This window comes from Pongo abelii, chromosome 3 (genome assembly GCF_028885655.2).
Source record: "Pongo abelii isolate AG06213 chromosome 3, NHGRI_mPonAbe1-v2.0_pri, whole genome shotgun sequence".
Taxonomy (NCBI): Eukaryota; Metazoa; Chordata; class Mammalia; order Primates; family Hominidae; genus Pongo; species Pongo abelii.
Window position 1 is genome coordinate 143,361,730 of NC_071988.2, and position 25,742 is coordinate 143,387,471.

Here is a 25,742-nt window from a genome sequence, read left to right on the forward strand (position 1 = left end):
GTGCATAAATTATTTAACACGGAGCTCACATAGTAATACAGTACTCAAGTGTCAGACTGTAATGTCATCTTAACATTTAGGCGTTTATTCATAGTAACCAGAAATTGTGTTTTATGCTTTTTATTTTTCCTAATGAAGATGCAATTAATTTAAGATGGCACCTTGAACTACTGTTGATATATATAATAAATAGCAATGCATTACAAAATATTCAAATAGAGTCATTAATTTTTTTCTATTTTTCCCCAAGCTGTGGCAACCAACAAAAAACACAATGACGTTCTAGTGACCTAGATATAATTATGTTCCTTTCAGAAGTAAAGTTTCTTTAAACATAGTAAAAACAATATGACCTTATTAAAATAAAACTCTCTTAACTATATGTGCCTTTAACAAATTTTTATATTTATATATAAATATAAGAATATACAAAGCTTGCACATAACTAATAAGTATAATAGCATATCATTAAGAAGCACTGTTTTCTAAAAAATTCGTGAGTCTGCCCTTCTTGAAACATAAAGCTTATTTTCCATTATCTGTATGCCATTTTAAAACCTTTCAATATTCCCTTGAAATTAATAAATATGAATTAAGATTAATGTACAAAACTTCTGTAGCCTTAATGTCATATATGATAAAAAGAGATCTAGAAGATACTAGTGTAGGAAAATCTAAGATGGCATCACTATTTCTGCACTCTTCACTTGAAGCACGCTGAATAGCTCCACTGGTTACAGCATGTCTAGTTAAGATCCCCTCACTCTGTGTAAGCTCTTCTTATTTCCCTGGCTACAATTTATAGCACTGAGCCAAGTCCAGCATTTCCACAAACTGCAGCAGAGTCATAAAACACTACCAAGCAAAAGGAATATCAGTTGCAAATCAATCCTATCTCCTAGAAAAAATAATTGGTAGGTTATTTCCACTAGCTGGCAACATACATAGTAACCAGGACACAAAGCAAGTACCAGTACTTGGGTTCTGGTCCCAGCTTTACAAAATATTGGCATGTCCTCTTAATCACAAAATTTCACTGAGAATCAGTTTTCTTATATGATTTGACAAACTTATACAACAGTTGTGAAGATCAAATAAGGTAATATATAAAAATACATTTTGAAACCTATAAAGCAGTCTACATATTTATGTGTTTATGTACCTTGTAATACATTTGAATATATTTTAATTTTCCACATATTACTTCTCAATGTAAAAATTAAAACAGCCACTTGCCAAAAATTCATTAAAATCCTATTTAAATCATTCTACTTGTGTTTTAAAAATAAGAAGACTCTTTTAGTTTTAGAAAGTTCAATTTGTCAAAAGAAATAGAAGCATTACTTTAAAAAGCCATTATATCTCAAATATTTTTAGATATAAAAAAGCATTTGAAATTAAAGTACATACACAGTTAACTTCTAATTCTCTTTTAACATTTTTCATTTAAACAGACCACTTCTTTGGGACTTTACCTTATTTGTATTTCATGCTGCATCAAAGAATGAAATCAATGCATTTTGGTCATAACTGTCCAGAATTTCCAATAGAAGGGGTACTTTAGTTTTTACATTGGTGCCTTTAAACTTAAATTTATCTATGAAAAGATCAGTGATCATGCCTATAAAGAAAAAACATAAATTTCCTGTCAGTGATTAGTTATATTTAATGACACAGTATTTCACTGAAGTAATTGCTTGATAATCTATTTTTAAGCACCTGTAATTCCATGATTTAACATACACAAATCTAAAAGCCATGTTTTTAAAAATATTCATTTTGGGGGGGATTTTAAAACAAGTTTCAAGATATAAATCATCTGCCTAATAACCCTCTTAACAATTGATTACAAGCTATTAATTCAGACAATCAATCACTGGCCATTTTTGAACTGCTATCAGTATATATAACATCACAACAAGTGGTATCTTTTTTGCACCAAGCTGACCATTTTGACATAGTCTAGGCAGATTCTATTTTTAACAGCTTATCTGAATTAAAATATTCCACCTATATGTTGACCATTCTTGGGATTTGACTTGAAGGCAAATAGTCCTAGGTTCAAAGATCTGGGCAAATCATTTCACCTGGAGTTTTCTCATATGTAAAACAGGAATAATTCAAGCTGTCAATCCTTTATCCAAAAAGCTTGATGCAAGATGTATTTCAGAATTTTTCCTATTTTAGGAAGATAATGAAAGGAATATACCATGGTATTAACCCAAGGGGACTGAGTGGCAGCATCCAACAGCAAAACATAGTACTATTTCTGTCACAAAATATACAGATGAATATTTGCACTAAGTGGAATAAAAAAGATAGAAACTTGGGCTGGGCATGGTGGCTCACACCTGTAATCCCAGCACTTTGGGAGGCTGAGGTGGGCAGATCACGAAGTCAGGGGTTGGAGACCAGCCCGTCCAATATGGTGAAACCCTGTCTCTACTAAAAGTACAAAAAAATTAGCCGGGCTTGGTGGCGCATACCTGTAATCGCAGCTACTCAGGAGGCTGAGGCAGGAGAATTGCTTGAACCCAGGAGGCAGAGGTTGCAGTGAGCCGAGATCGCGCCACTGACTCCAGCCTGGGAGACCAAGCGAGACTCCGTCTCAAAAAACAAACAAACAAACAAAAAATATATATAAAACCTCATGTCAGGTTAAGTGAGGTTTTGTTATTAAATTAATTCAGATTAAGTCAAGATTTTGCTGTCAAATTATTTATGAAAAAAACTTTGGTTTACAAAGCTGTCTGGATTTTGCAATCAGTGATGTTATGTACAGCCAATCTCATAAGTTATTATAAGGATAAAAGAGACCATGTGCTTGTCATGTAATAAAGGTTAAGACATTATAGCTACAGTTTGGCCTGGATATGTAATAAAAAATTCAGTAGGCAGCCTTAAGGATCAATGTGTACTAGTGATACCAATTGGCTCTACAGTGACTATGGAAGACTTGGCATAGTGTAAAAGGCATGCATTTTGGGGTGAGAAGATTCTAATGCAGGCATTATCACTAACTTGCTAGGTGACAACAAATTCCTTAGACCCAGATTTCAGTTAAAGCATATGAAAAATGAAGATAATACCACCTACCTTGCAGAGCTATTGTAAGGATTAAATATCTCACCTGATTATGAAGACAGTGTAAATAGTGTGCTATATACAACAGGTCTTATGTAAAGATTGCCAACAAAATTGTTTTTCTTAAGCTGTTTCTTCCTTCCTCACTCCTTCTTTCCCTCCCCTCACCTCCCTTACTCTGTTTCAACATAATTTGTGAAACATTCAACTTCTCACCACCAAAGTAAGTTTTGAATTGTAAATTGACACAACACGAATACTGTATATCCTTTATTAAATTTTGCCTTAAAAATTTTAAATGCTGCATTTTTATATTTCACAATAGCAACAAAACATGACAATTATTTGTGTGAAATACAGTCTAAGCTCTAAAGGTTCATAGATTACATTCATTTTATACCAGGTTTGTTCACAGATTAATTAATCACAGTATACTTATTTCTTAATATACTTGCATTTTATCAAGTAAAAGAATTAAATATTAAAAGTAGCTTGACAAAATACAGAAATATTCTGTGCAATAAATTTGTTGTCAGCTGATTCATGACTGGTTCATGAATCATGACTGATGTAATCTTTTTATCTTTCTGCCCAGCTTCTCTTACATGATCCTTGGGAAATAGCCAGTTGAAAAGAAATATGGCAAGGTATTCTAGAATGGTCCACTAACCATAGAGTCTTTCAAGATGTGCAGGTTGCTTTTTGTATTCTTCCTGTAGGTGATCTGCCTCTTCTAGAATACAGTGATATTCTGGTATCAGAAAGTTCGTATTTCTCTCATGAATCTGCAGTTCCTTATTTAAAATTAAAAACAGAAGCACCTGAATATTCAAAATTCAATCCAATGTAATGTTAAAGTATTGATAATTTTAGAAATCCTATGACTTCAAATAATAATCACCAGTCCACGACGACACACGTACTTACTTTTAAAGCATCAATTAAGTGCACTTTCTTAGCCAAAAGCAACTGGTACTCCAGCTTTGGGTGGATTAGCTTTAAAGTGTGTGTGACTGATACTTCATTTATCTCTAGAAGGAGTTGACCAGATGCAGTTAGATAAATCACTTTGATTAGAAACATTAATAATGTAACAACAACACAAAATAAACATCAGAAAGAATTATTAATTTTGTTTGTTCGTTTACCGTATGATATGTTGAGGTTAATTTTCCTTTTTGTAGCTTCTTTAGAAAGCACATCTTTTAGGATGGAGATAGTAGAAATGTTGTCAGATTTAAAAACTCCCTCTCCTTTTCTATAAAATTAATATATTTTTTAAAAGAATAGCTGTAGAAGGAAATTGTCCAGTACATATATATTTTATGATTAGTACTTAGTGTATAGATTTCATTTGACTGTAGATTTCTTTTGTATACATATATCATTAATATAAAGCAAATTTAAACATGTAATCCTTTACTATTATATTAATTCAGCTTCTGAATATACTTGTAAAACTAAACAAAAGATATATGCCTCCTAAATATGTGACAATTTATATAAAAACTTCATTTAAAACAACTTTTATCTTCATTTTTCACTAATATTTCCAACAGCTAGCCTTATATATAGACATATATAAAATGCACTTAGAATTGCTTACTTACATAAGTATGTTTTTCTTTCATGTAATCACACAAATTACAGTGTGACTATATGCTTTATCCTTAAAAGAAATCTGATATCAAATATGAAAGAGTGACATCTGCTGTTTTTCATGCTCAGCATCCAATGCCACTGCTTATGGTCAGAGGACCGTTCTTTTTCTTTTTTTTTTTTTTTGAGACGGAGTCTCATTCTGTTGCCAGGCTGGAGTGCAGTGGCGTGATCTCCACTCACTGCAACCTCCACTTCCTGGGTTCAAGCAATTCTCCTGCCTCAGCCTCCCAAGTAGCTGGGATTACAGGCACGTGCCACTACACCCAGCTAATTTTTTCGTATTTATAGTAGAGATGGGGGTCTCACCATGTTGGCCAGGATGGTCTCGATCTCATGACCTTGTGATCCGCCCACCTTGGCCTCCCAAAGTGCTGGGATTACAGGTGTGAGCTACTGAGATTGCAGGCGTGAGCCACCGCGCCCGGCCAGGATCGTTATTTTTCTTTAGGTTACCACTCCTCTTTCTCTTGCCCTCTTCAGTTTCAGTGGCAATGGTCTCAATCTATTTCTGGGACTTCAGGAGGAAGCATTGAGCAGTACATTCCATACCCCTGACCACAGTGGTTCATGGCTTAACAATGATACTCAATCCTGGGACTTTTATTGGAGCCAGTGGGCAAGAGAAGCTCTATAGCAGCTGAAAATATGTAAGACTGGATTCTAGGAACTGCTGGTGGCCATAACACTGCATGGTAAAGCCAAGAAAAGATAAAAGCAGAACTGAACAAGGGATAAAATCTTGATGACATCAATTAAGCCACTGATCCAGTTGTGCGTGAGGCAGATTACTGATAGACTTTTAAGTTATGTGAGCCGATAAATTTATTTTATTTGGTTAAGCTGCTTGCATTTGGTTCCTTTTTACGATGACCAAGTTTCCTAATTAATATATATCATCTTTCATATAGTTAACGTTACCTTTTAATTTGGTTTTCACACACACACAAATGATGTATACCAACTAGCTATATGCAAATGATAATTGCTTTGGTCCGGTGTGGTGGCTCACGCCTGTAATCCCAGCACTTTGGGAGGCCAAGGTGGGCAGATCACTTGAGGTCAGGAGTTCGAGACCAATCTGGCCAACATGGTGAGACCCGTCTCTACTGAAAATACAAAAATTAGCCAGGCGTGGTAGCACACTCCTAAAATTCCAGCTACTCAGGAAGCTAAGGCATTAGAATCACTTGGGCCTGGGAGGAGGAGGTTGCAGTGAGCTGAGATTGCGACACTGCACTCCAGCCTGGGCTGATGAGTGAGACCCTGTCTCAAAACAAATAAAAAAAAAGATAATTTTTTTTCTAGAAAGATAAATAATACACCCTTAATACTTTGATCTCAATTATGTTTTAGAAATCATGACATTTCTATTAGTCTTTAATCTTAACAGATGATATTTAGTAAACACATAGTGCCAGGTACTATAGAATGACTCAAATGGTTATCTTCTTTTAATCATCATAACAATTCAATAAAGTAAGTGCTATTATTTTCATTCCTCAGAAAAGAAAACTGAAGTTCAGAGAGTTGAGCAACCAGCTAGGGTCACATAGCTGGTAAGTCACAGAGCCAGGATTGAAACATTAGTACGTCTGCCTCCAAAGCACATACTTCTACACTACCTCCATACACATATATTTTATTCAGGCATCTGAAAAACATCTGTTGAGTACCTATTATGTGCAAAACTATGTTTTAGGTCCTTGCAGGCTACATACAAAGATATTTAAAATTAGACTGTCCATGAAAATAAAGTTTAACTTAGAGAAATAAGTTTGTATAAAAATTATTAGGGGCCAGGCATGGTGGCTCATGCCTGTAATCCCAGCACTTTGGGAGGCTGAGGTGGGCAGATCACGAGGTCAAGAGATCAAGACCATCCTGGCCAACATGGTGAAACCCGTCTCTACTAAAAATACAAAAATTAGCTGGGCGTGGTGGCACGTGCCTGTAGTCCCAACTACTTGGGAGGTTGAGGCAGGAGAATCACTTGAACCCAGGAGGTGGAGGTTGCAGTGAGCCAAGATCCTGCCGCTGCACTCCCGAATGGCAACAAAGCGAGACTCTGTCTCAAAAAAAGAGTAAAATAAAAAATAAAAAATTATTATATACTTTAAGCAGATAACAATAAATATCACAGACAAGTAAGAAAAAATGCTATGGAAACAGAGAAGAGAATCAAGGGAGAATCAAAGAAGGCTTCAAAAATGTAGCTACTGCTGGATGCAGTTGCTTGCACCTATAATCCCAGCTACTGGGGAGGCTGAGGCAGGAGGATTGCTTGAAGCCAGGAGTTTGAGACCAGCTTGGGCAACACAGTGAGACTCTGTCTCTTAAAAAAAAAAAAGTAGCTATTAAGTTGGACTTTAAAGGATAAACAGTTTTGAATCTTAAGAAAAAATACTCAAAGACACAGAATGATAAAAGAGCAAAGGTGTGCTATTATAACAGTATATAATATGCTAGGGGCATGTTGAATTGTCTGCTATGATTAGTGTGTGAGGTTCATTGTGGTACTTCAAAATGGGAGTAATTATTACAGGTTTAGACACAGATACGCTTCCTTGGACGGTACAGTGAAAAACCTCCACAGAATGGATGTTAAAACCAATTAGATTTCTGAAGAGTTCTTGGTTCTAAAAGGCTGAATTCTGAGGTAAAATTATGTTTTTAGAATAATACTGTTATTATCCTAAAATAACGAGAGAAGCAAGAGGTATTCTACTTCTTGCTCCCTAGCTGAGACTTTACCATGCTAAGTTTTTAGAACTTAGGAGAAAACCACAATAATCTGCTTAGGGAAAGAACCTTAAGAGGCAGGGGCAGAGAAAGAATAATGAGCTCTCTCCCAGACAAACAACACAAAGCAAAAACAAAAAACAAACAAAAAAAACAAACACACACACACACACAAAACAAACACAACCTATAGGCCAGGTGTGGTGGCTCACACCTATAATCTCAGCACTTTAGAAGGCCAACACAGGAGGATTGCGTGAGCTCAGGAGTTTGAGACCAGCTTGACCAACATGGTGAAACCCTGTCTACAGAAAATAAAAAAATTAGCTGGGCACGGTGGTGCGTGCCTGTGGTCCCAGCTACTCAGGAGGCTGAGGTGGGAGGTCAAGCTGCAGTAAGCCAAGATCATGCCACTGCACTCTAACCTGGGTGACAGAGTGAGATCCTGTCTCAAAACTAACAAACAAAACAAACAGCAACAACAACAAAAAAAAAACAAAAACAAGAAACAACCTACAGATGTGAGAATGAGCATGCAAAGACTCTGAAGAAGCAGGAGGATCCAAGCTTAATGGGTAGATGTAGAGAAATTGGCCTTGCCCAAGAAGTAGGCCCTTTCACATTCAGAGACAGGTTAAAAAAAGGAAGGAAAAGTTTAGCTTCTACTATATTGATAAGTTGAGAGGAATTATTGGAGCTTATAGAAGATGAGTTAGAAGTGCCAGTGGAGGAGCGAAGGGTGCAACTAGAAGCTTGAGAAGCGTATAGAACAATATAATGACCTCCGCACCATATCAGGATAGCTACAAAAAGCCTGCATTTTCTAAGCCCTGAAGTTCTAAGCCATGTTATATTTGTGCATAAAGAAATTCAACTGGAGTATTTATTGGAATTAGGATAAATATTCAAATCAATTTGGGTAGGACTGTCATCTTTTACAATGTCTTCATATTGATGACTATAGAATATATTACTCCATTTAATCAAGTCATTTGTCAATAAAATCTTACAGTTTTCTTCATGTAACTTCTACATATTTCTAATTAAGAATATTTCCTACAGATTTTATCTGGCTATTTTGTTATTGTTATTGCTACTCTGAAAGGGTCTTTTTAAATAATTAATTTTCTCACTAGTTATTGTTATTGTTGGGAACTTAGGAAATGTATTGATCTTTGCATATACACCTTTACTCAATTGCTTTTCTAAACTTACTAATTTGATTTGTTTTTCAATAGATTATCTTGAACAGTATAGATTTTCAATCAGATTACTCACAAATAACTCCTAACTTAAAGGAAAACTTAGAAGCTACATTTATATAAAACGACACTTGTGAACCAGTAATAAGTTAGATTTACCTGTAGGTACTTTCAAGTTGCGTATCTAGAAAGGTGTTCTGAAAGTAAAATGTCACACATTCTCCTGCTGGAGGTTTTTCTGGAACTTCAGGCAGACAAAAAACCACCCAGGAGTGAACTTCAGCAAAACTGAACTGGCCTGTTAGGGTCAGTGTATTCATGGGTCTGTAATATAATAGTAGAGGCGCACATTTATGTGTGGGAATACATGAAAGTATTATATGTACACATTAATAAGCAGAATTTTGTAATAGTTGTTAAATATAAATGAAAACATTCAATTTTCTGAGATTAATCTTATACATCAAATAAATGAACATTTCAATTTCATGAAAAAAAATCGAACACTTACCTATACGTGCACCTGTGCTAAGTATCAGTTAAGTGATATATGTAAACAGGTTTTATTCATTATAACATGCTTTTCAAATAAAATTTCATTTATTTGGGTATATTTCATTTTTAAAAAGTTTATTTTTTTTTTAATTTTTATAGAGACGAGGTCTTACTATGTTGCCCAGGCTGGTCTCAGACTCCAGGGCTCAAGCAATCCACCTACCTCAGCTTCCCAAAGTGCTAGGATTACAAGTGTGAGCCACCACGCCCAGCCCTCATTTTAAAAAAGCTTATCTAGTATTTCTACTACATAAACTACAAAACATACTTATACAAGGATCTCCTTAGGGAAATAATCAGTATAGTGTGAAGGCAAAGAATTGGGCTTTTGAGTAAGACAGGCATGGGTTGTTCCATTATTTACTAGCTCTGTGCCATTGGACAACTTATAGAATAATACCTTCTATTTTCCTGAAATATGGGATCATACTTTCTATCTTGCAAAAGCGCACCCTAAAGTAACACCAAAAAAACTGTAAAATAAATCAAATTTAAAATAAATCAGATGGATAATTATAAAGAGTTAAGAAAATGCAGTTTATGAAATGAAAAGTTCGGACCAATCCCTGTCATTTGCAGATGAAAAAACTAAAACCTAGAGGCTAAATTAAATTATTCCCCCAAAGTCAGACAGGAACAGATTGTAATCCAAGTCTCTTGATTCCCAATTTGCTGTTCTTTCTAGCATACCATGCTGCCTCCATTAGTACAACCTTGACTTTTAAGCAAGACAGAAAGAGTCTGTTCTCTTTAATGTTTCCCAAAAATCTTCTTTAGGAATAGTCTGTCTTACATCTTATTTAAATTATATATTTTAAATTATAGGCAGCAATATAAAGAATATGGGTTTTGGCTTCAATTAATAGCTTTAGTCCTTTTATCAGCAAGTTACTTAACTTTTCTAAGCCTCCATTTCTCATTTGTAAAATGGAGACATTATTACCTGTCTTGCTGTAAGAATTAAATACTACATAAGCTCCTAGCATAATACATGGCACAAAGAAAGTAATCAGTAATTGTTCATCTCTTTCCCTTCTCTTTAAGCCCATGTTCTGAAAAACTACAAAGAAGTGGATGCCTAAGTTGGCATGGAAATAAAAGGCACTATCACAACCAATTGCTTTATCAGTATTCCCTAAGAAGAAATATAAAGGAAATATAATATTTGAGGCTGATACAATGAGGTCCTATTCACAGAGAACTATTATGCTATCTAAAGGTTAAACACTATTTACTCTCACATTAAGTATCTGAGAAAGAGAACTGCTATTCTAATAATCCCAGAATAGTAATATATGAGAAAGATGGGAAAGTCCAACTCAAACCAGCCTCTAAAATAAGACAGAGAATCTTATATTTATTAGAAATATTAAATCTATAATATTTAAACTATTTAATTTTTAAAAGTAGAAATTGCTAACAGAATTTACACTATAAAAATAAAAAACAGGTCTATTTGAATTGTGTAATATCCTAAAAAGAAACTGCTCTTTCCTTTGTCCTACCTGTCATGATCAATAAAGTGAGTTCTTTGATGGAGTGAAAGAGGTTTGATGTGGTACTGGCGGACCTGACAGGTTTTGGGTTGAATTCTTGGAGTCACATATGCTTGTAGTGTGCCATACTGGCCTTCAATTGAGCGAATCTGATTCAATACAAAAGAGGAAATAAAATAAGAATATTTAGCAACAAAACATATCTTTAGAATGTTCAACACAAGTTATCAAGTACTTAAAATTCACTAAGATGTGAAGACCTAATTTAAGAGGAGTTGGAAAGCTGTCCAGCTTCTTTCTCCTGTCCCACTCTGTTCCAATTCATGGGACAGACTGTAGTACCTCTTGTACTACACAAAGGTAACTTCTCTAATCTAATTAATACTTTAACTCATACTTTTCATGGCATGAGGGGGAAAATATCAACATTTGACCTAAGTGGGAAATATTTAAAAAGTTTAAGCAAGATTTTTTGCAAATGATGCACTGTGAACATTGCTGACAAGGAAGAGGATAAGAAAAGATAATAAGTAAAAGTACAAAAAGAAAACAAAAAATAGATCTGATAAACCTATATTTTGGTGCTGATTTTTAAAGAGTAACAAGCTCATATTGGCAGAGATTTTTTTCCACAAGAAAAAAAGCTTTAATATAGGACATAACAATTTTATATGAAAAATTATTTTGTAATAATCAGTATAACAATTAATATTCCTTATTCACAAATTCAAACAATAAAGAAAAATCTGGACAAACATGTAAGTCACCTGAAATCCTCCCACCCCAGATGATCACTATTACTACTTTGGTAGTTATGCTTTCATATGTCTCTCTACGTACATGTACAAAAAAAGAGAGAGTATTTAGCATATAGCTGTTATTATAAAAATCTATTGACAGAAAAATCGTTTCAAATAACTTAATTACTGACATTCTGTGAAAATAGAGATGCATACCTGTAATCTAATTATGGCATATTTGGACTGGAAATTCTTTTGGGCTATTTTGAATATGACTGGCCGGATATCCTGAGAATTCAACATACTTAACAGGAAATAGTAATTCACTAAGCTGGGAAGATCTAATTTAAGAGAAGGACCTAGTTTAATATATCATTTCACATGACTAAGTTCTACTGGATATCAGACATCTTTGCTTTAATTTCCAATATTCACATTTTCCCCCTTATCTCTGCCTCTCCTATTACCATCACCTCCCTGCTCCTCCCATCCCACTTATGCCTCCTCATATTGTATAACTGGCTATATCAGACAGGTGTGTTTCTTTTCATACATTTCTTCATATTTATATCATTATAGATAAAAATATATTCAAATTATATATAGAGGTTTTATCAGCTTGTGTGTTTTATGGAATTCCCTCCATGTTAACATGTATAAATCAACTCATTCTTTATAGTAGCTGTATAATATTCCAAGACATGGATAAATAGCTATTTATTCAACCATTCAATCATTAATGAGTATTCACCTTGGTTCTACTTTTCTGCTTCTACAAGCAATGCTGCAATTAATTATATTCATGTCTGTTATGTATATTACTACTATTTTATTGCCATTAATAGATTCCCCCAAAGGAGCTAACATCTATTTTCCCAAGTGGCTGTAACAACTTATATTTCCACCAGCTATGACTGACAGTGTCATTTTCTTCATCCCTGCCCCCTAGTGATATTGTTCTTTAACATTTTTTGCCAATCTGTTGGATAAGAAGAAACTGCTTTTTGTTATTTGAATTTGAATTTCTCTGGCTAAAGATGAGGTAGAACTTTTTTGTTTGTTAGCTATTTCGATTCCCTCTTCTGTGTTTTGGGTTTTTTTTTTTTTTTTGAGATAGAGTCTCACTCCATTGCCCAGGCTGAAGTACAGTGGCACAATCTCGGCTCACTGCAACCTCCGTCTCCTGGGTTCAAGCGATTCTCATGCCTCAGCCTCCCAAGTAGCTGGGATTACAGGTGCGTGCCACCCTGCCCAGCTAATTTTTTTGTATTGTTTCTTTTAGTAGAGATAGTGTTTCACCATATTGGCCAGGCTGTTCTTGAACTCCTGACCTCAAGTGATCCGCCTGTCTTGGCCTCCCAAAGTGCTGAGATTGCAGGCCACTGTGCCCAATCTTCTCTTCTGTGACTTGCCTATCCATATCCTTTGCCTATTTTCCTTACTTGGTGGTTTTTATTGTAACAATAGGCTGTTTATATGTTATTGACAATTACCTATTATTGATTAGACAATTAAGTCTTCTTTCTTTAAATAAGTAGGTACTTAATTCATCTGAATTTATTTTTTATATATGGCTTAAGATAATAATTCATTTAATTTTCTTCTAGATGGATGCCAGTTGTGCCAACAGCAATTTTTAAATAGAAATAGTGATTTAATAGAAGTGTTCTCTTCTATTAAAATAGAAATGTCATGCACTAAATTCCCATAAATGTGAAATATATTCTGGGTTCTAATTCCAGATTATTCTGTTGCATGGCCTATTTATTTAGGCTTGGAAATATCCTCCATTATTTTTATTATGGTAGCTTTATGGTATGTTTTATCATATGGCAAAGCAAGTTCCACCTTACTTTTCTTCTTTTTCATAATTTTCTTGGCTCTTTTCAGGCATTTTGTCTTTCTTCTATACATTAAAATTATTATATCCAATTAAAAAAGGAGGAACACGGCCGGGCGTGGTGGCTCACACCTATAATCCCAGCACTTTGGGAGGCCAAGGCAGGTGGATCAACTGAGGTCAGGAGTTCGAGACCAACCTGTCCAACATGGTGAAACCCTGTCTCTACTAAAATACAAAAATTAGCCAGGCATGGTGGTACACGCCTGTAATCCCAGCTACTAGGGAGGCTGAGGCACGAAAATCACTTGTACCAGGGAGGTGGAGGTTGCAGTGAGTCAAGATTGCGCTACTGCGCTCCAGTCTGGGCGACAGAGCAAGACTCCATCTCAAAAAAAAAAGAGAAACATTGCTTTTAATCAATTTTTACTTGACTTTCAAATTTATTAGCAGAAACTTGCTCAATGTAAAATGTTTAAATGTGTTTTTTCTTTTAGAAATAAATTTATCCTAGTTTTCCATTTTTCTTTCAAAGTACATAAAAGGGAATGTATGCAGACCAAAATGAATTGTTTAGGGGAAAAATCATATTTAACTGGAACTTCCCTAACCAGATGTGAAAAAAATATTGTGTGACAGCATCTCTCTTGAAAAATAAAACCTTTGAGTTTCAAAACATCAGCAACACCAGGAAAAAAGTTACAGTGCTTAATTTTTAGATCATAGGTCTATCAAAATTAATCCCACTATAAATAACTAAAACAGATTTGTGTGCTATGGTAAGTATTTAATTACGAAAATGACTATGTCATTAAATTGCTAGAGAAAACTTTAAAAGGTTTTCTCTAGAATGTATGGTAATAAATGATATCACTGGAATGCAATCAGCAAAATTCAGATGGTAGGAAAATATATGGCGAACGCCCAGATACTTTAATAACTAAGTTAATTTAGAAGATGACTGTCAGGACCAGCCTGGCCAACATGGCAAAACTCCATCCCTACGAAAAAAAAAAAAATACAAAAATTAGCCAGGTGTGGTGGTGGGCACCTGTAATCCCAGCTACTCAGGAGGCTGAGGCAGGAGAATCACTTGAACCTGGGAAGCGGAGGATGCGGTGAACCCAGATCATGCCACTGCACTCCAGCCTGGGCAACAAGAGCACAACAGTGAGACTCCATCTCAAAAAAAAAAAAAAAAAAAAAAAAAGATGACTGGATTAAACAAGCTGTAAAACAAAAATCAGTAAAATCTGAACATTAAATATCTTATAATATTAAAAAATTATTGTTGATTTTTCTTAGGTGTGATAATAGTGTTGTAGTTATGTTTTAAAAAAAGAGAGTACCTATCTTAGACACACTAAATGAAATTATGAATATCTTGTATTTGCTTCAAAATATTTTAGGGTAGTAAGTGAATAGCATAAACAAGGTGGCCATGAGTTGATCATTACTGAAGCTGTGTGATTAATACATGGGGATTAATAACTTTTATAAATGTTTGAAACTTTCTATAATAGAAAATTTGAAAAAAATTTTTCAGTTACAGGAAACTTTAAGACCAATAATTTTAGGCTGGGCATGGTGGCTCACCCCTGTAATCCCAGCACTTTGGGAGGCTGAGGCATGTGGATTGCTTCAGCTCAGGAGTTTGAGACCAACCTGGGCAACATGGCAAAACCTAGTTTCTATTTAAAAAATAAAATCAATAATTTTAGAGAAGGTGATTAAGAAGTAATAGCAGAGATTGTGGCCTGGGCTAAATTACATCCTAACTGGTCATTCAAAATTCATTACTCCAAACAATTCATTTCAGGGAGAAATTAAATGCAAACAAATAATATCATACGTTGTAAGACATACCAGCAGGAAAAAGGAAATTCAAACATTCAAGTAAAGGTAATTTCTAATATTTTTACCTTGAGTTCCAGCCTTGTAGTATTTGCCTGGCACCGATAAGTGGCAAGAAGGAAGTTGTCATTTGACTGGGAAGAATACAAAGTGGAGGAAAAGAATGAATCCATGTTTTTAGCAACAAAAAAAAGGCATCAATAATAATAATGGTTACCATTTGCTTAAGCACCTGTCATTGGTGCTAAGCGCTTTTCAAACATGTTCTAACTTATACTTACAAAAACTCTATGCACTAAGTTTTACTAATTAAATTTTAATAGATGAAGAAACTGAGGGTATGAGGAGTTAAATAAAAGCCATTAAGTGATGAAACTGGAATTCAAATTCCTATCTAAAGCTCATGCTCTTTCCATCTTGAGTTTTTACAATAACATTTTTAAACATTAAGAATTCTTCTAAAAATCTGACAATGTAAATACCAAACGTGATATGGTTTGGCTGTGTCCCCATCCAAATCTCATCTTGAATTGTACTCCCATAATTCCCATGTGTTGTGGGAAGGACTCAGTGGGAGATAATTGAATCATGGGGCCAGTTTCTCCAATACTGCGCTCATGGTAGTGAATAAGATCTGATGGTTTTATAAGGGGAAACCCCTTTCTCTTGGCTCTCATTTTCTCTTGTCTGCCGCCATGTGAGATGTGCCTTTCACCTTCCGCCATGATTGTGAGGCCTCCCCAGCCAGGTGGAACTGTGAGTCCAATAAACCTCTTTCTTTTGTATATTGTTCCATCTTGGATATGTCTTTATCAGCAGTGTGAAAACGGACTAATACAAAATGTTTATACTGTAAAGGCACATACAGCAGAGTTTGATATTGAATCTCTTAGATTTTTCACAAATACTTACACAGGAAAGAGAAATATCTCTTCTCTGTGTTCCCAGCAAATGGCACAGTGCCTGGCATAATGTAAGCACTTAATACATGTTTGTTGAACTAACCTAGAGGAGTTTCTTCAAATATTATAACTTCTTGAAATTGAATATTAAACTACTAGAAATAGAGAAATGTAGCCAGGTTCATGGATTACAAAAAGAGACACAGCAACATAAGATAATTTATATGTAATTTTCGAGACTGCTATTTCTCTATTTTTATTAATCAAAGAAATAAAAAGGATGGTAATATAAAATATAAAACTCAAACATTTAAATTTCAAATCATTTAAACTCAACAGAGAGGACTGATCAATGTAAAAGTAAATATATTCTTTTTTTTTTTTTTTGAGACAGAGTCTTGCTGTGTTGCCCAGGCTAGAGTGCAGTGGTGTGATCTCAGCTCAGTGTAACCTCTGCCTCCTGGGTTCAATTGACTCTCGTACCTCAGCCTCCCATATAGCTGGGACTACAGGTGCGTGCCACCACACCCAGCTACTTGTTATGTATTTTTAGTAAAGAGGGTGTTTTACCATGTTGGCCAGGCTGGTCTTGAACTCCTGGCCTCAAGTGATCCACCTGCCTTGGGCTCCCAAAGTGCTGGGATTACATGTATGAGCCACGGTGCCAAGCCGTAAATATGTTCTTGTATGATTAAAAACAAACATTATATACTACAGTGTTTATCGATAAATGATACAGATAACATGTCTGGGATGAGGTTTGGGAGTGGGGAAGGAGAGGGTGAAGAGCATGAAAAAATGACTGGGCTGGGCATGGTGGCTCACACCTGTAATCCCAGCACTTTGGGAGGCTGGGAGGTGGAAGGACAGCTTGAAGCTAGGAGTTCAAGACCCGCCTGGGCAACAAAGTGAGGCCCCATTTCTACAAAAAATAAAAATAAAAAAAATTAGCCGGGCATTATGGCATATGCCTATGGTCCTACATACTCAGGAGACTGAGACAAGAAGATAAGCTTAAGCCCAGAAGTTTCAGGCTGCAATAAGCTACGATCACGCCACTGCACTCCAGCCTGGGTGACACAGTAAGACCCCCATCTCCTAAAAAAAAAAAAAGACTAACCCTATGTTGAAAATTAGTGATGGGTACATGCAAGTTATTATACTAGTCTTTCTACTTTTGTGTATACTTGAAACCTCCATACTTTTTTTAAAGCCATTGTCCTAGAAAATATATTTTAAATTAGTATCAAATAGTCATTTCAAAGAATCCTTCAGTGATGTAATTAAAACAGATTAATCTTTCATAGTAACTTAAGAATCAAAGATTTTAAGTTTGATTTAAGTTTATTGATTTTCTAAATAATCATAAAAATGTAGGCCATATCTTTTGTGTTTTGTTTTCAAACAGGAATGACAAACCACATATTGATAATATAATACAACTGTTATAAAATCTCTTATTAAAAATAAAATTTTTACTAGGAAGTTATATTGAAAAATAGGCTGGGCACGGTGGCTCACAGCTGTAATCCCAGCACTTTGGGAGGCCAAGGCCGGTGGATCACCTGACATCAGGAGTTCAAGACCAGCCTGACCAACATGGCAAAAACCCATCTCTACTAAAAATACAAAAATTAGCCGGGTGTGGTGGCGTATGCGTGTAGTCCCAGCTACTTGGGAGTCTTGAGACAGGAGAATTGCTTGAACCTGGGAGGCGGAGGCTGCAGTGAGCTGAGATTGCACCACTGCACTCCAGCCTGGGTGATGAAGTGAGACTCCATATAAAAAAAAAAAAAAAAAAAGAAGGAAAGAAAATTATTCTTATATCTATCAATATTTTATTTTATCTACTCTTTTATTCCTTCTTTTTAAAAATATATATATAAGGCCAGACGTGGTGGCTCATGCCATAATCCCAGCACTTTGGGAGGCTGAGGTGGGAGGATCACTTAGGCCCAGGAGTTTGAGACCAGCCTGGGCAACATAGGAAGACCCTGTCTCTACAAAAAATTTAAAAATCAGCCAGGCATGGTGGCTTGTGCCTGTAGTCCCAGCTACCTGGAAGGCTGAGGTGGGAGGATCTGCTTGAGCCCAGGAGGTCGAGGCTGCAGCGAGCCATGATCACGCCATTGTACTCCAGCCTGGGCAACAGAGCGAGACCACCTCTTAAAAAAGTAAATAAATAACAAAAACCAAATAAATAAAATATATTCTGCAACAGTGCCAATGCATATAAATAAAATAAAATATATATTAATATAACCAACCACCAACTCCAGTTACCATCTCCTCCTGCTCTGGCTTGCCTTCTCCAGTGCAATTAATCCAAACCTTATCTATACCTTGACTTCTCTTCAGGAGTCACACCCAGCTCTGAGACTGCTTATCGGCTAGTACTAAGCAGAAAGAATTGATACAGTAAGCATGTCCAAAAGCACTGATTCACATGATCATCTCAGGTACTGTGCACGTTAAGTGCTCAACAAAAGTCTGTTGAATGAAGTTTAGTATGCATTCAACAAGCCTAGAAAAAGTGGGGCAGGGCAGGAAGAGCGGGGGAAGCAACAGACCATGTTCCAATGCAGGGATGTGTGAAACTGTATAGCATTTTCAGGAATTTTAACAACTTCAGTTTGGCAGAAATAATGTGCATGGGAGGGGTGGTAGCAGCCGGTGAGAGAGAAGTTAGAGATGTAATCAAGAGCTGAATCATGGAAAGTTTTCTATGCCACAATAAGGAATCTATATTTATATCTAGCAGAAAATCAGGAATATTTAAAAGGTTTTGAGAAAAGAAAGATACAGTGATGTTCGTGTTTTAGGAAGGAAGACGTCTCTGGTGGTAGTGTACATACAGCATATCCTAGAAGTCAGAGGCAAGACTAGAGGCAGAGAAACTTATAAAGTAGTTCAACCAAGACATGATAAGGGCCTGGACTAAGTTAACAGGGGTAGGAATGAAGCTAAGTAGAAGTATGAAAGCCATGGAGGTAGAACTGACAGAAACTAGTGACTAATTGGATATATAGGCTGACCATTCCCAAACTGAGTATCTAAAATGCTCCAAAACCCTAAACTTTTTGAGTGCCAAGGTAATACTTTAAGGAAACGCTCATTGGAGCATTTCAAATTTCAGATTTTCAAATTTGGGGTGCTGAACCAGTAAATACAAAACAAATATTCCAAAACCTGAAAAAAATCCAAAATCCAAAATATTTCTTGGTCCCAAGCATTTCACATAATTGATATCAATCTGTAAAAGATCACAGAAAAGAAGGAATCTAGGACAACATCAGGTTTCTCGACTGAGGACAGGGAAAGAGAACCGACACAGATTTTGAAGGAAAGGTTACATAAGAAATAAATGAAAAAGAAACATCAAAACTTAGCAGCATCTATAGACTTTAATCAAAATGGCATAATAGAAATGAAAGCATGTGAAGAATTCTTTTATATTTTTTACTCACCTCAGAATCACAGCTGCTAAAGCTAACAACAGCAGAATTTTTATCCACATCAAGTAAATCTATTGGAACATCACTCTACAGTCAATATTAAAAAAAAAGAAGGTTGAGATGGAAAACCTAAAAATGTTCATAAATTATGTTTTCTCTAAGAGTTCTCCTTAGTTCTAGTTTATATTCATCTTTAAATTTGAGAGTATGAATTCTCTTAACTTATACTTGATAGTATATACTTCTAGAAAATAAATATAATAAAGAATAAATGTTATTTTACAATCACCTGCTTTTTTCTAACTTGGATTATAAAAATCACAGAATATCATCTCTCACCACCCCCTTAAAAGTCCAATCGTCCCACTTATTTTTATAAAGTGCTAAAAATGTTACCATGAGCTATAAATAATCACATGGCCATTCTGATTGTATCAGTTCATTTTTATCAGTTTTAATTTTACCTGGAACACAGAAAGAAGATAATTTTTGGTCTCCTCTGGAGAGGCAGTTTGTAGGACAAAGCTGTTGCACTGTGTTCTACGTGAACGGCATTCCTAGAGTTGTTCAATGCAACAGCCCGTGAGCTAGCATTACTTAAGAGAGTTTTCTGCCTTTAGATTTTTTTTAATAATCTGATCTCTCCATTATATCTTTTAAAACCTTTTCTTCCTCCCATTCGTTATGTTCTCATTTTGTGATTGGTTTACTACCTTTTGCTTGTTTTCTATTCATCCTATTATTCTTTTCTACTTCCTGAATACCTTCTAATTTAAATAAGTCTATAAATATATACATTGATGAATGGAGTCATATATTATTATCCCTAAATTTCACCCTTTAGGATTCTCTACTTTGCCTGTTGACCTACCAGAAACTGTTGGGTTAATGAGCACGCTGTACTTTAATGTTTGGGGCTTAAAAAAAAATGTTCTATTAAGGGCATTAAATATGGTAGTTTTCTAAGTCACATTTCTGTTAAGATTCTCCCAGAGGGTAGCCAAAGAAGAAAAACCTTACTGTGTTTTCTATCTCTTCTTAAAACTGAAGCCCATCTTTTGTTTACTAAGTACATAAATAAAAAGTAAAAATATAATTCAAATAATCTGTGAGCAAACTAATTATCTAAAGGAAGAATAAAAGGCCATAAATATTTAAAATTACTGTCTATGGCTGGATGGGGTGGTTCACGCTTGCAATCCCAGCATTTTGTGAGGCCGAGGCGGGTGGATCACCTGAGGTCAGGAGTTCAAGACCAGCCTGACCAACACGGTGAAACCCCGTCTCTACTAAAAATACAAAATTAGCCAGGCGTGGTGGCACATACCTGTAGTCTCAGCTACTCAGGAGGCTGAGGCAGGAGAATCACTTGAACCTGGGAGTCGGAGGTTACAGTGAGCTGAGATCGCACCACTGCACTCCAGTCTAGGTGACAGAGTAAAACTCTGTCTCAAAAAAATAAAAATAAAAATAAAAATAAAATAAAATTACTGTCTAAAACTAAAAATGTTCAATAATAATTAGTACATATGACTGGTTTGCAAAATAGATCCAGTCATAAAACTAAGAAATTAGACATTTTGCTTACCTGTATTAAGACATTATCTATTGCAGTCTGTACCTCTAAGATAAGGCTGTAACTGGCATCATCTTTATTTAGTGTAAATTTATCATTTATACCAAAGGAAGGTACTGCTGATTTTGCTTTGCTTGATTGAGAAGACTGTTGATAATTTTCTCTTTCCTGCAATACCTTATACTGCAGATGTTCCAACTCATTCCTGGAGAAAAACATATACAAATTTGTCAAACATAAGCATAAACATTTGAGGTCCTTAGAATGTTTACAAAAATTTGAGACATCTGCTTTTACAAAATGGGTTTTTATTGGTTGAGCTAATAAAATAAAAACAAAGGGAGCAAAATTTTTGCTTCTATGACTGACTAAATGATTCCACATTATTTATCCTTAACCCAAAAATTAAAATATCTACTCATTCCCATACTAGCAATATTAATAGAGAGTTTTAAATATCATGGTAGGCTAAAAAATAATCAATCTCAACACAGGAATCTTGTTACAGTTACATAAAGTACTAATCAGAAGAGAAACTTCTTATACTAATGAGAAGAGAAACTAATATTGCAGAACATATTAGTCTTAATGAAAAGAGACAAAACGTGTGAAGCCAGTAAACATGTAACTTTCAGTAAGACATTAGGGGACACATAAAAAATAAAAAGGAAGCTGCAGAGCATTAGCATTTTGGGGACCACAAGGATGATCATGAGCCAGTGGTACGGCTTAACTACCAAGTGTTGGAGAGGATTCTGCTGAGACTGAACTACAGCATTGCTTAGAGCTCCAGTTAAGGGGAAGGACCACATGCAAATGGAGTAAACAGTCATTGGGATAGAACAACATGAGGCTTAACTAGCCACAATTTAGGAGGAAAAGTCTAGGGAGGAGCTTGGAAGGGATCTGTGTAATGAACAAAGGAAAAGATTGATTCATCAAAGAAATATTTACTGCTAAATATTACATATTTACTCCTATGTACCTAGCAGTGTTTGGGTATCAAATGAACAAATCAGATATAAGCTTCTCATAAAGCTTACATTTCAGTGGAATAAAGAAATGGTAGACTTGGTTATAAATAAAAGGTACTGTACTGAGGATGTGAGAGTAGACATTAACTATACTTGTATCCTTGTTGCATAAAGTAGGATATCCTGAATGAATCTGGTATACTTGTTTGCATGAACATTACAGCTTGCTCTCTGGTGGCTTTGGTGAAACGGCTTGTGCTACTAGTACTTGTGGCATTTGCTGCCTTAAAAGTTTCTGTAGCCTTCAACTACCACCAGAAAAAGATCATCCTTCACTCCACAAAAGGTCAGCATGGGTTGAAATGGGGAGAGCAGTCGTTAAAAGTTTCAGCAACTCCCACGTCTTAATTGTATGAAGCATCTTTATTTGAGTTTGAGGTCCCCCTTTTCACAGCACACGTCAAATTGAGCAGACCATAAAAGCAATTCCTGTGTCTAGGGGAGCCAAAATTACTCAGTTCCAATTAAGAAAATTTACAAGCCAACATTACAGATTCAGAAGGGTCCACAGGAACAGCAAACGTTAGAGTTAATGAGAAATAATACAGCCATCTGTGTTGATTTATTTCTAATGTCTGTGAAAAATAAAAAATAAAACACTACAAGTGTCTATGACACACACACACAAAAAAAGAAAAATACAACTCTTGACCTAAAAAAAAGTCAATACAGAATAAGGCATACAAAAAAGTATATTTTTATCTCCAAAATATTAATCAGCACTTATGCTAATTTTCTCGAAACTGTAAACTTCCATTTTAAAAGGTGATAAACTAATTAATTACATAATTCCTTCCAATAAAATATACTGCATCTACAAGTAATAAAAAGCAACAACCACACACTTCATGAGATTTTTTAAAAAGCAAATAAAAAACTCAAAGTTACCGTAAGGAAGAAATTTTATTCTGCATCTCCTGATTAATTTTTAGTTCTTCTCCTGGTCCACTTTCCTTATGAATGGGCTCTGTTGTCAGACCTGTAACCCAGCCTGTAGAGATGAATTACAATCATGCACCACTTAGTACTGCTAGTGTTAAAAAGATAAATTATGCATTGTATAGCAGAAACTCCAATGTACATGCCCCTTTGTCCACCAATATCAGCCTAACTTAACCTTAGGACTTCATTCGAAAACAAAACATAAAATCAAGCTGGAAAATATTCAGACTATAGAGAAATTACTTAAGCATTTCACGATATCATTTTTTTTTGCCTGAAATACTATAATACTATAATGAAGGGAATCTTTTACTTCTTAACAGACTTAAAGTATGGAATAAGTCAACATAGTCTAGCAATTTCAAAAATAGCTGAAAAATAAGAATTGCCTTTTAAAAATTACTTTCATGGAAATTTAAACTCTCACATGACTACTATGAGAATGCAAAAATTACCAACTCAAAAGCAAGTTTTGGCAGGTTTTTGAGACCCTGTCTCAAAAAAAAAGTTTTTATAAGACATGTACATAGTCCAAAACATAAAATAAATCTCAATAAGTACTTCTCTTTAAATCAAGGAATATAATTTAATATTTAAAGGTAAGAGTGACATGCTAAACACTCTTAAAAAGTATTATTCAAATATCAACTATTTTATAAATCAAGAAGCCTACACTTTCTCCTTATTTTTTAACCAATAAAGTTTTTAATGCTGTAAGTAAGAGTGATTGACTAATACAGCAGCATCCCCTTATCCACGATTCCACTTTCTGCATTTTAGTAACCCATAGTCAATGGTAGGCTGAACATATTAAATGGAAAATTCCAGAAATAAGTCCTAAGTTTTAAATTGTACAACATTCTGAATAGGGTGATAAAATCTCATGCCATCCTGCTCCATTCTGCCCATGATGTGAATCATCCCTTTGTCCAACATATCATCTGCTGTATAGGATACCCGCTAGCGGCCTATCTACTGTTCACTTAGAAGCCAAATCAGTTATCAGATCAACTGTTATAGTATCACAGTGCTTATGTTCAAGTAACCTTACTTTATTTAATAAGGGCCCCAAAGCACAAGAGTAGTGATGTAAGCATATTGTTATAATTGCTCTATTTTATTATTCGTTATTGTTAATCTTTTACTATGCCTAATTTATAAGTTAAATTTTATCATAGGCATGTAGGTATAGGAAAAAATATAATATATATAGGGTTCAGCACTATTTGAGGTTTGAGGCTTCCACTGAGGGTCTTGGAATGGATTCCCCATGAATAACGGGGGACTACTATAACTCTTTTTTAAAAAGAGTCATCAAAAGCAGTTTATTAAATTTAGATTTTTTTTGTTGTTGACTCTTTCTTCAATTACCTATTATCATTTACTTTACCTGAATATGTGGACACCACGATTTCATCATAGCTGTCTTTTCCTACACAACCACCCTGGATAGATGTGACACTTTCAGACAACATCTAAAAAAGTTTAAGACCAAGCACTTCATTAGTAACTAAAAAATTCACAGATATGTTAAAATAAGCCACACAACGTTTTCCCTGGCTCCAGACATTCAACATACATTTACTGAATGTTTATGTGCAGACACTCAGATTAGAAAGACAAAATATCTTGAACAAATGGCAGGAAACTTCAGTGTTTTTAAATTTGGGAAAGAAGATTCAAAACGACCCTAGTATATTTGTGGGTACCACTCAGCTAACGATATACTCACCTAATGAGCAAAAATAGTTTATTTATTTATTTAGAGACAAAGTCTCCCTCCGTCACCCAGGCTGGAGCGCAGTGGTGCAATCACAGCTCACTGCAGCCTTGACCTCCTGGGCTCAAACGATCCTCCTGCCTTAGGCCCCAGAGTAGCTGGGACCAGAGGTGTGCACCACAACACTGGGCTAATTTTTGTATTTTTTTGTAGAGATGGGGTGTTGCCATGTTTCCCAGGCTGGTCTTCAAACCGTGGGCTCAAGCAATCTGCCACCTTGGCCTCCCAAACTGCTAGGATTATAGGTGTGAACCACAGCGCCCCGCCGGTTTATTTTTATAAAGAAAGGTTTTTTAAAAACTTACATAAGCAAGGCTGGGCGCGGTGGCTCACGCCTGTAATCCCAGCACTTTGGGAAGCCGAGGTGGGTGGATCACGAGGTGAAGAGATTGAGACCGTCCTGTCCAACATGGTGAAACCCCACCTCTACTAAAAATACAAAAAAATTAGCCAGGCGTGGTGGCGCGTGCCTGTAGTCCCAGCTACTCGGGAGACTGAGGCAGGAGAATCACTTGGACCCGGAAGGCGGAGGTTGCAGTGAGCTGAGATCGTGCCACTGTACTCCAGTCTGGCGACAGAGCGAGACTCCGTCTAAAAAAAAAAAAAAAAAAAATTGCATAAAGCAAAAAGCAAAATACCCCGTAAGTTTAGTCTATTATCTGAATTCCATACACCATCTCTTATGTGTATTCTCAAAATAGTTTTTTAGATAAAGAAAGAAGATGGTAACCTATATGGAATCTTTAGGAAATCTGCTATTGTGGAGAGAAACCAAGTTTTTTCAGATGACTCAGGGTTTATAATAACCATCTTTTAAGCAGTACTTTCCAAACTTGTCTGACAACCACTTAGGTAACTCAACCAGGAATCTGTATTTTTTT

The 25,742-nt window shown here is 35.5% G+C and overlaps 1 protein-coding gene across 1 annotated transcript in view; it reads right to left on the bottom strand.

Annotated features, from left to right (window-relative positions):
- Window positions 1-384: 384 nt before the first annotated feature.
- Window positions 385-25,742, bottom strand: part of BBS7 (Bardet-Biedl syndrome 7) — a 45,808-nt gene continuing 20,450 nt past the window's right edge. Inside the window, exons 9-19 of the mRNA XM_024245818.3 lie at window positions 24,472-24,556; window positions 23,028-23,130; window positions 21,118-21,310; window positions 19,542-19,616; window positions 15,241-15,306; window positions 10,748-10,887; window positions 8,847-9,011; window positions 4,233-4,342; window positions 4,012-4,115; window positions 3,755-3,878; window positions 385-1,621 (exon numbers count right to left, since the gene is read on the bottom strand). Coding sequence (XP_024101586.2) covers window positions 1,488-1,621; window positions 3,755-3,878; window positions 4,012-4,115; window positions 4,233-4,342; window positions 8,847-9,011; window positions 10,748-10,887; window positions 15,241-15,306; window positions 19,542-19,616; window positions 21,118-21,310; window positions 23,028-23,130; window positions 24,472-24,556 — 1,299 coding nt within the window. The 3' untranslated portion in view covers window positions 385-1,487. The remainder of the gene's footprint in view (window positions 1,622-3,754; window positions 3,879-4,011; window positions 4,116-4,232; window positions 4,343-8,846; window positions 9,012-10,747; window positions 10,888-15,240; window positions 15,307-19,541; window positions 19,617-21,117; window positions 21,311-23,027; window positions 23,131-24,471; window positions 24,557-25,742) is intronic.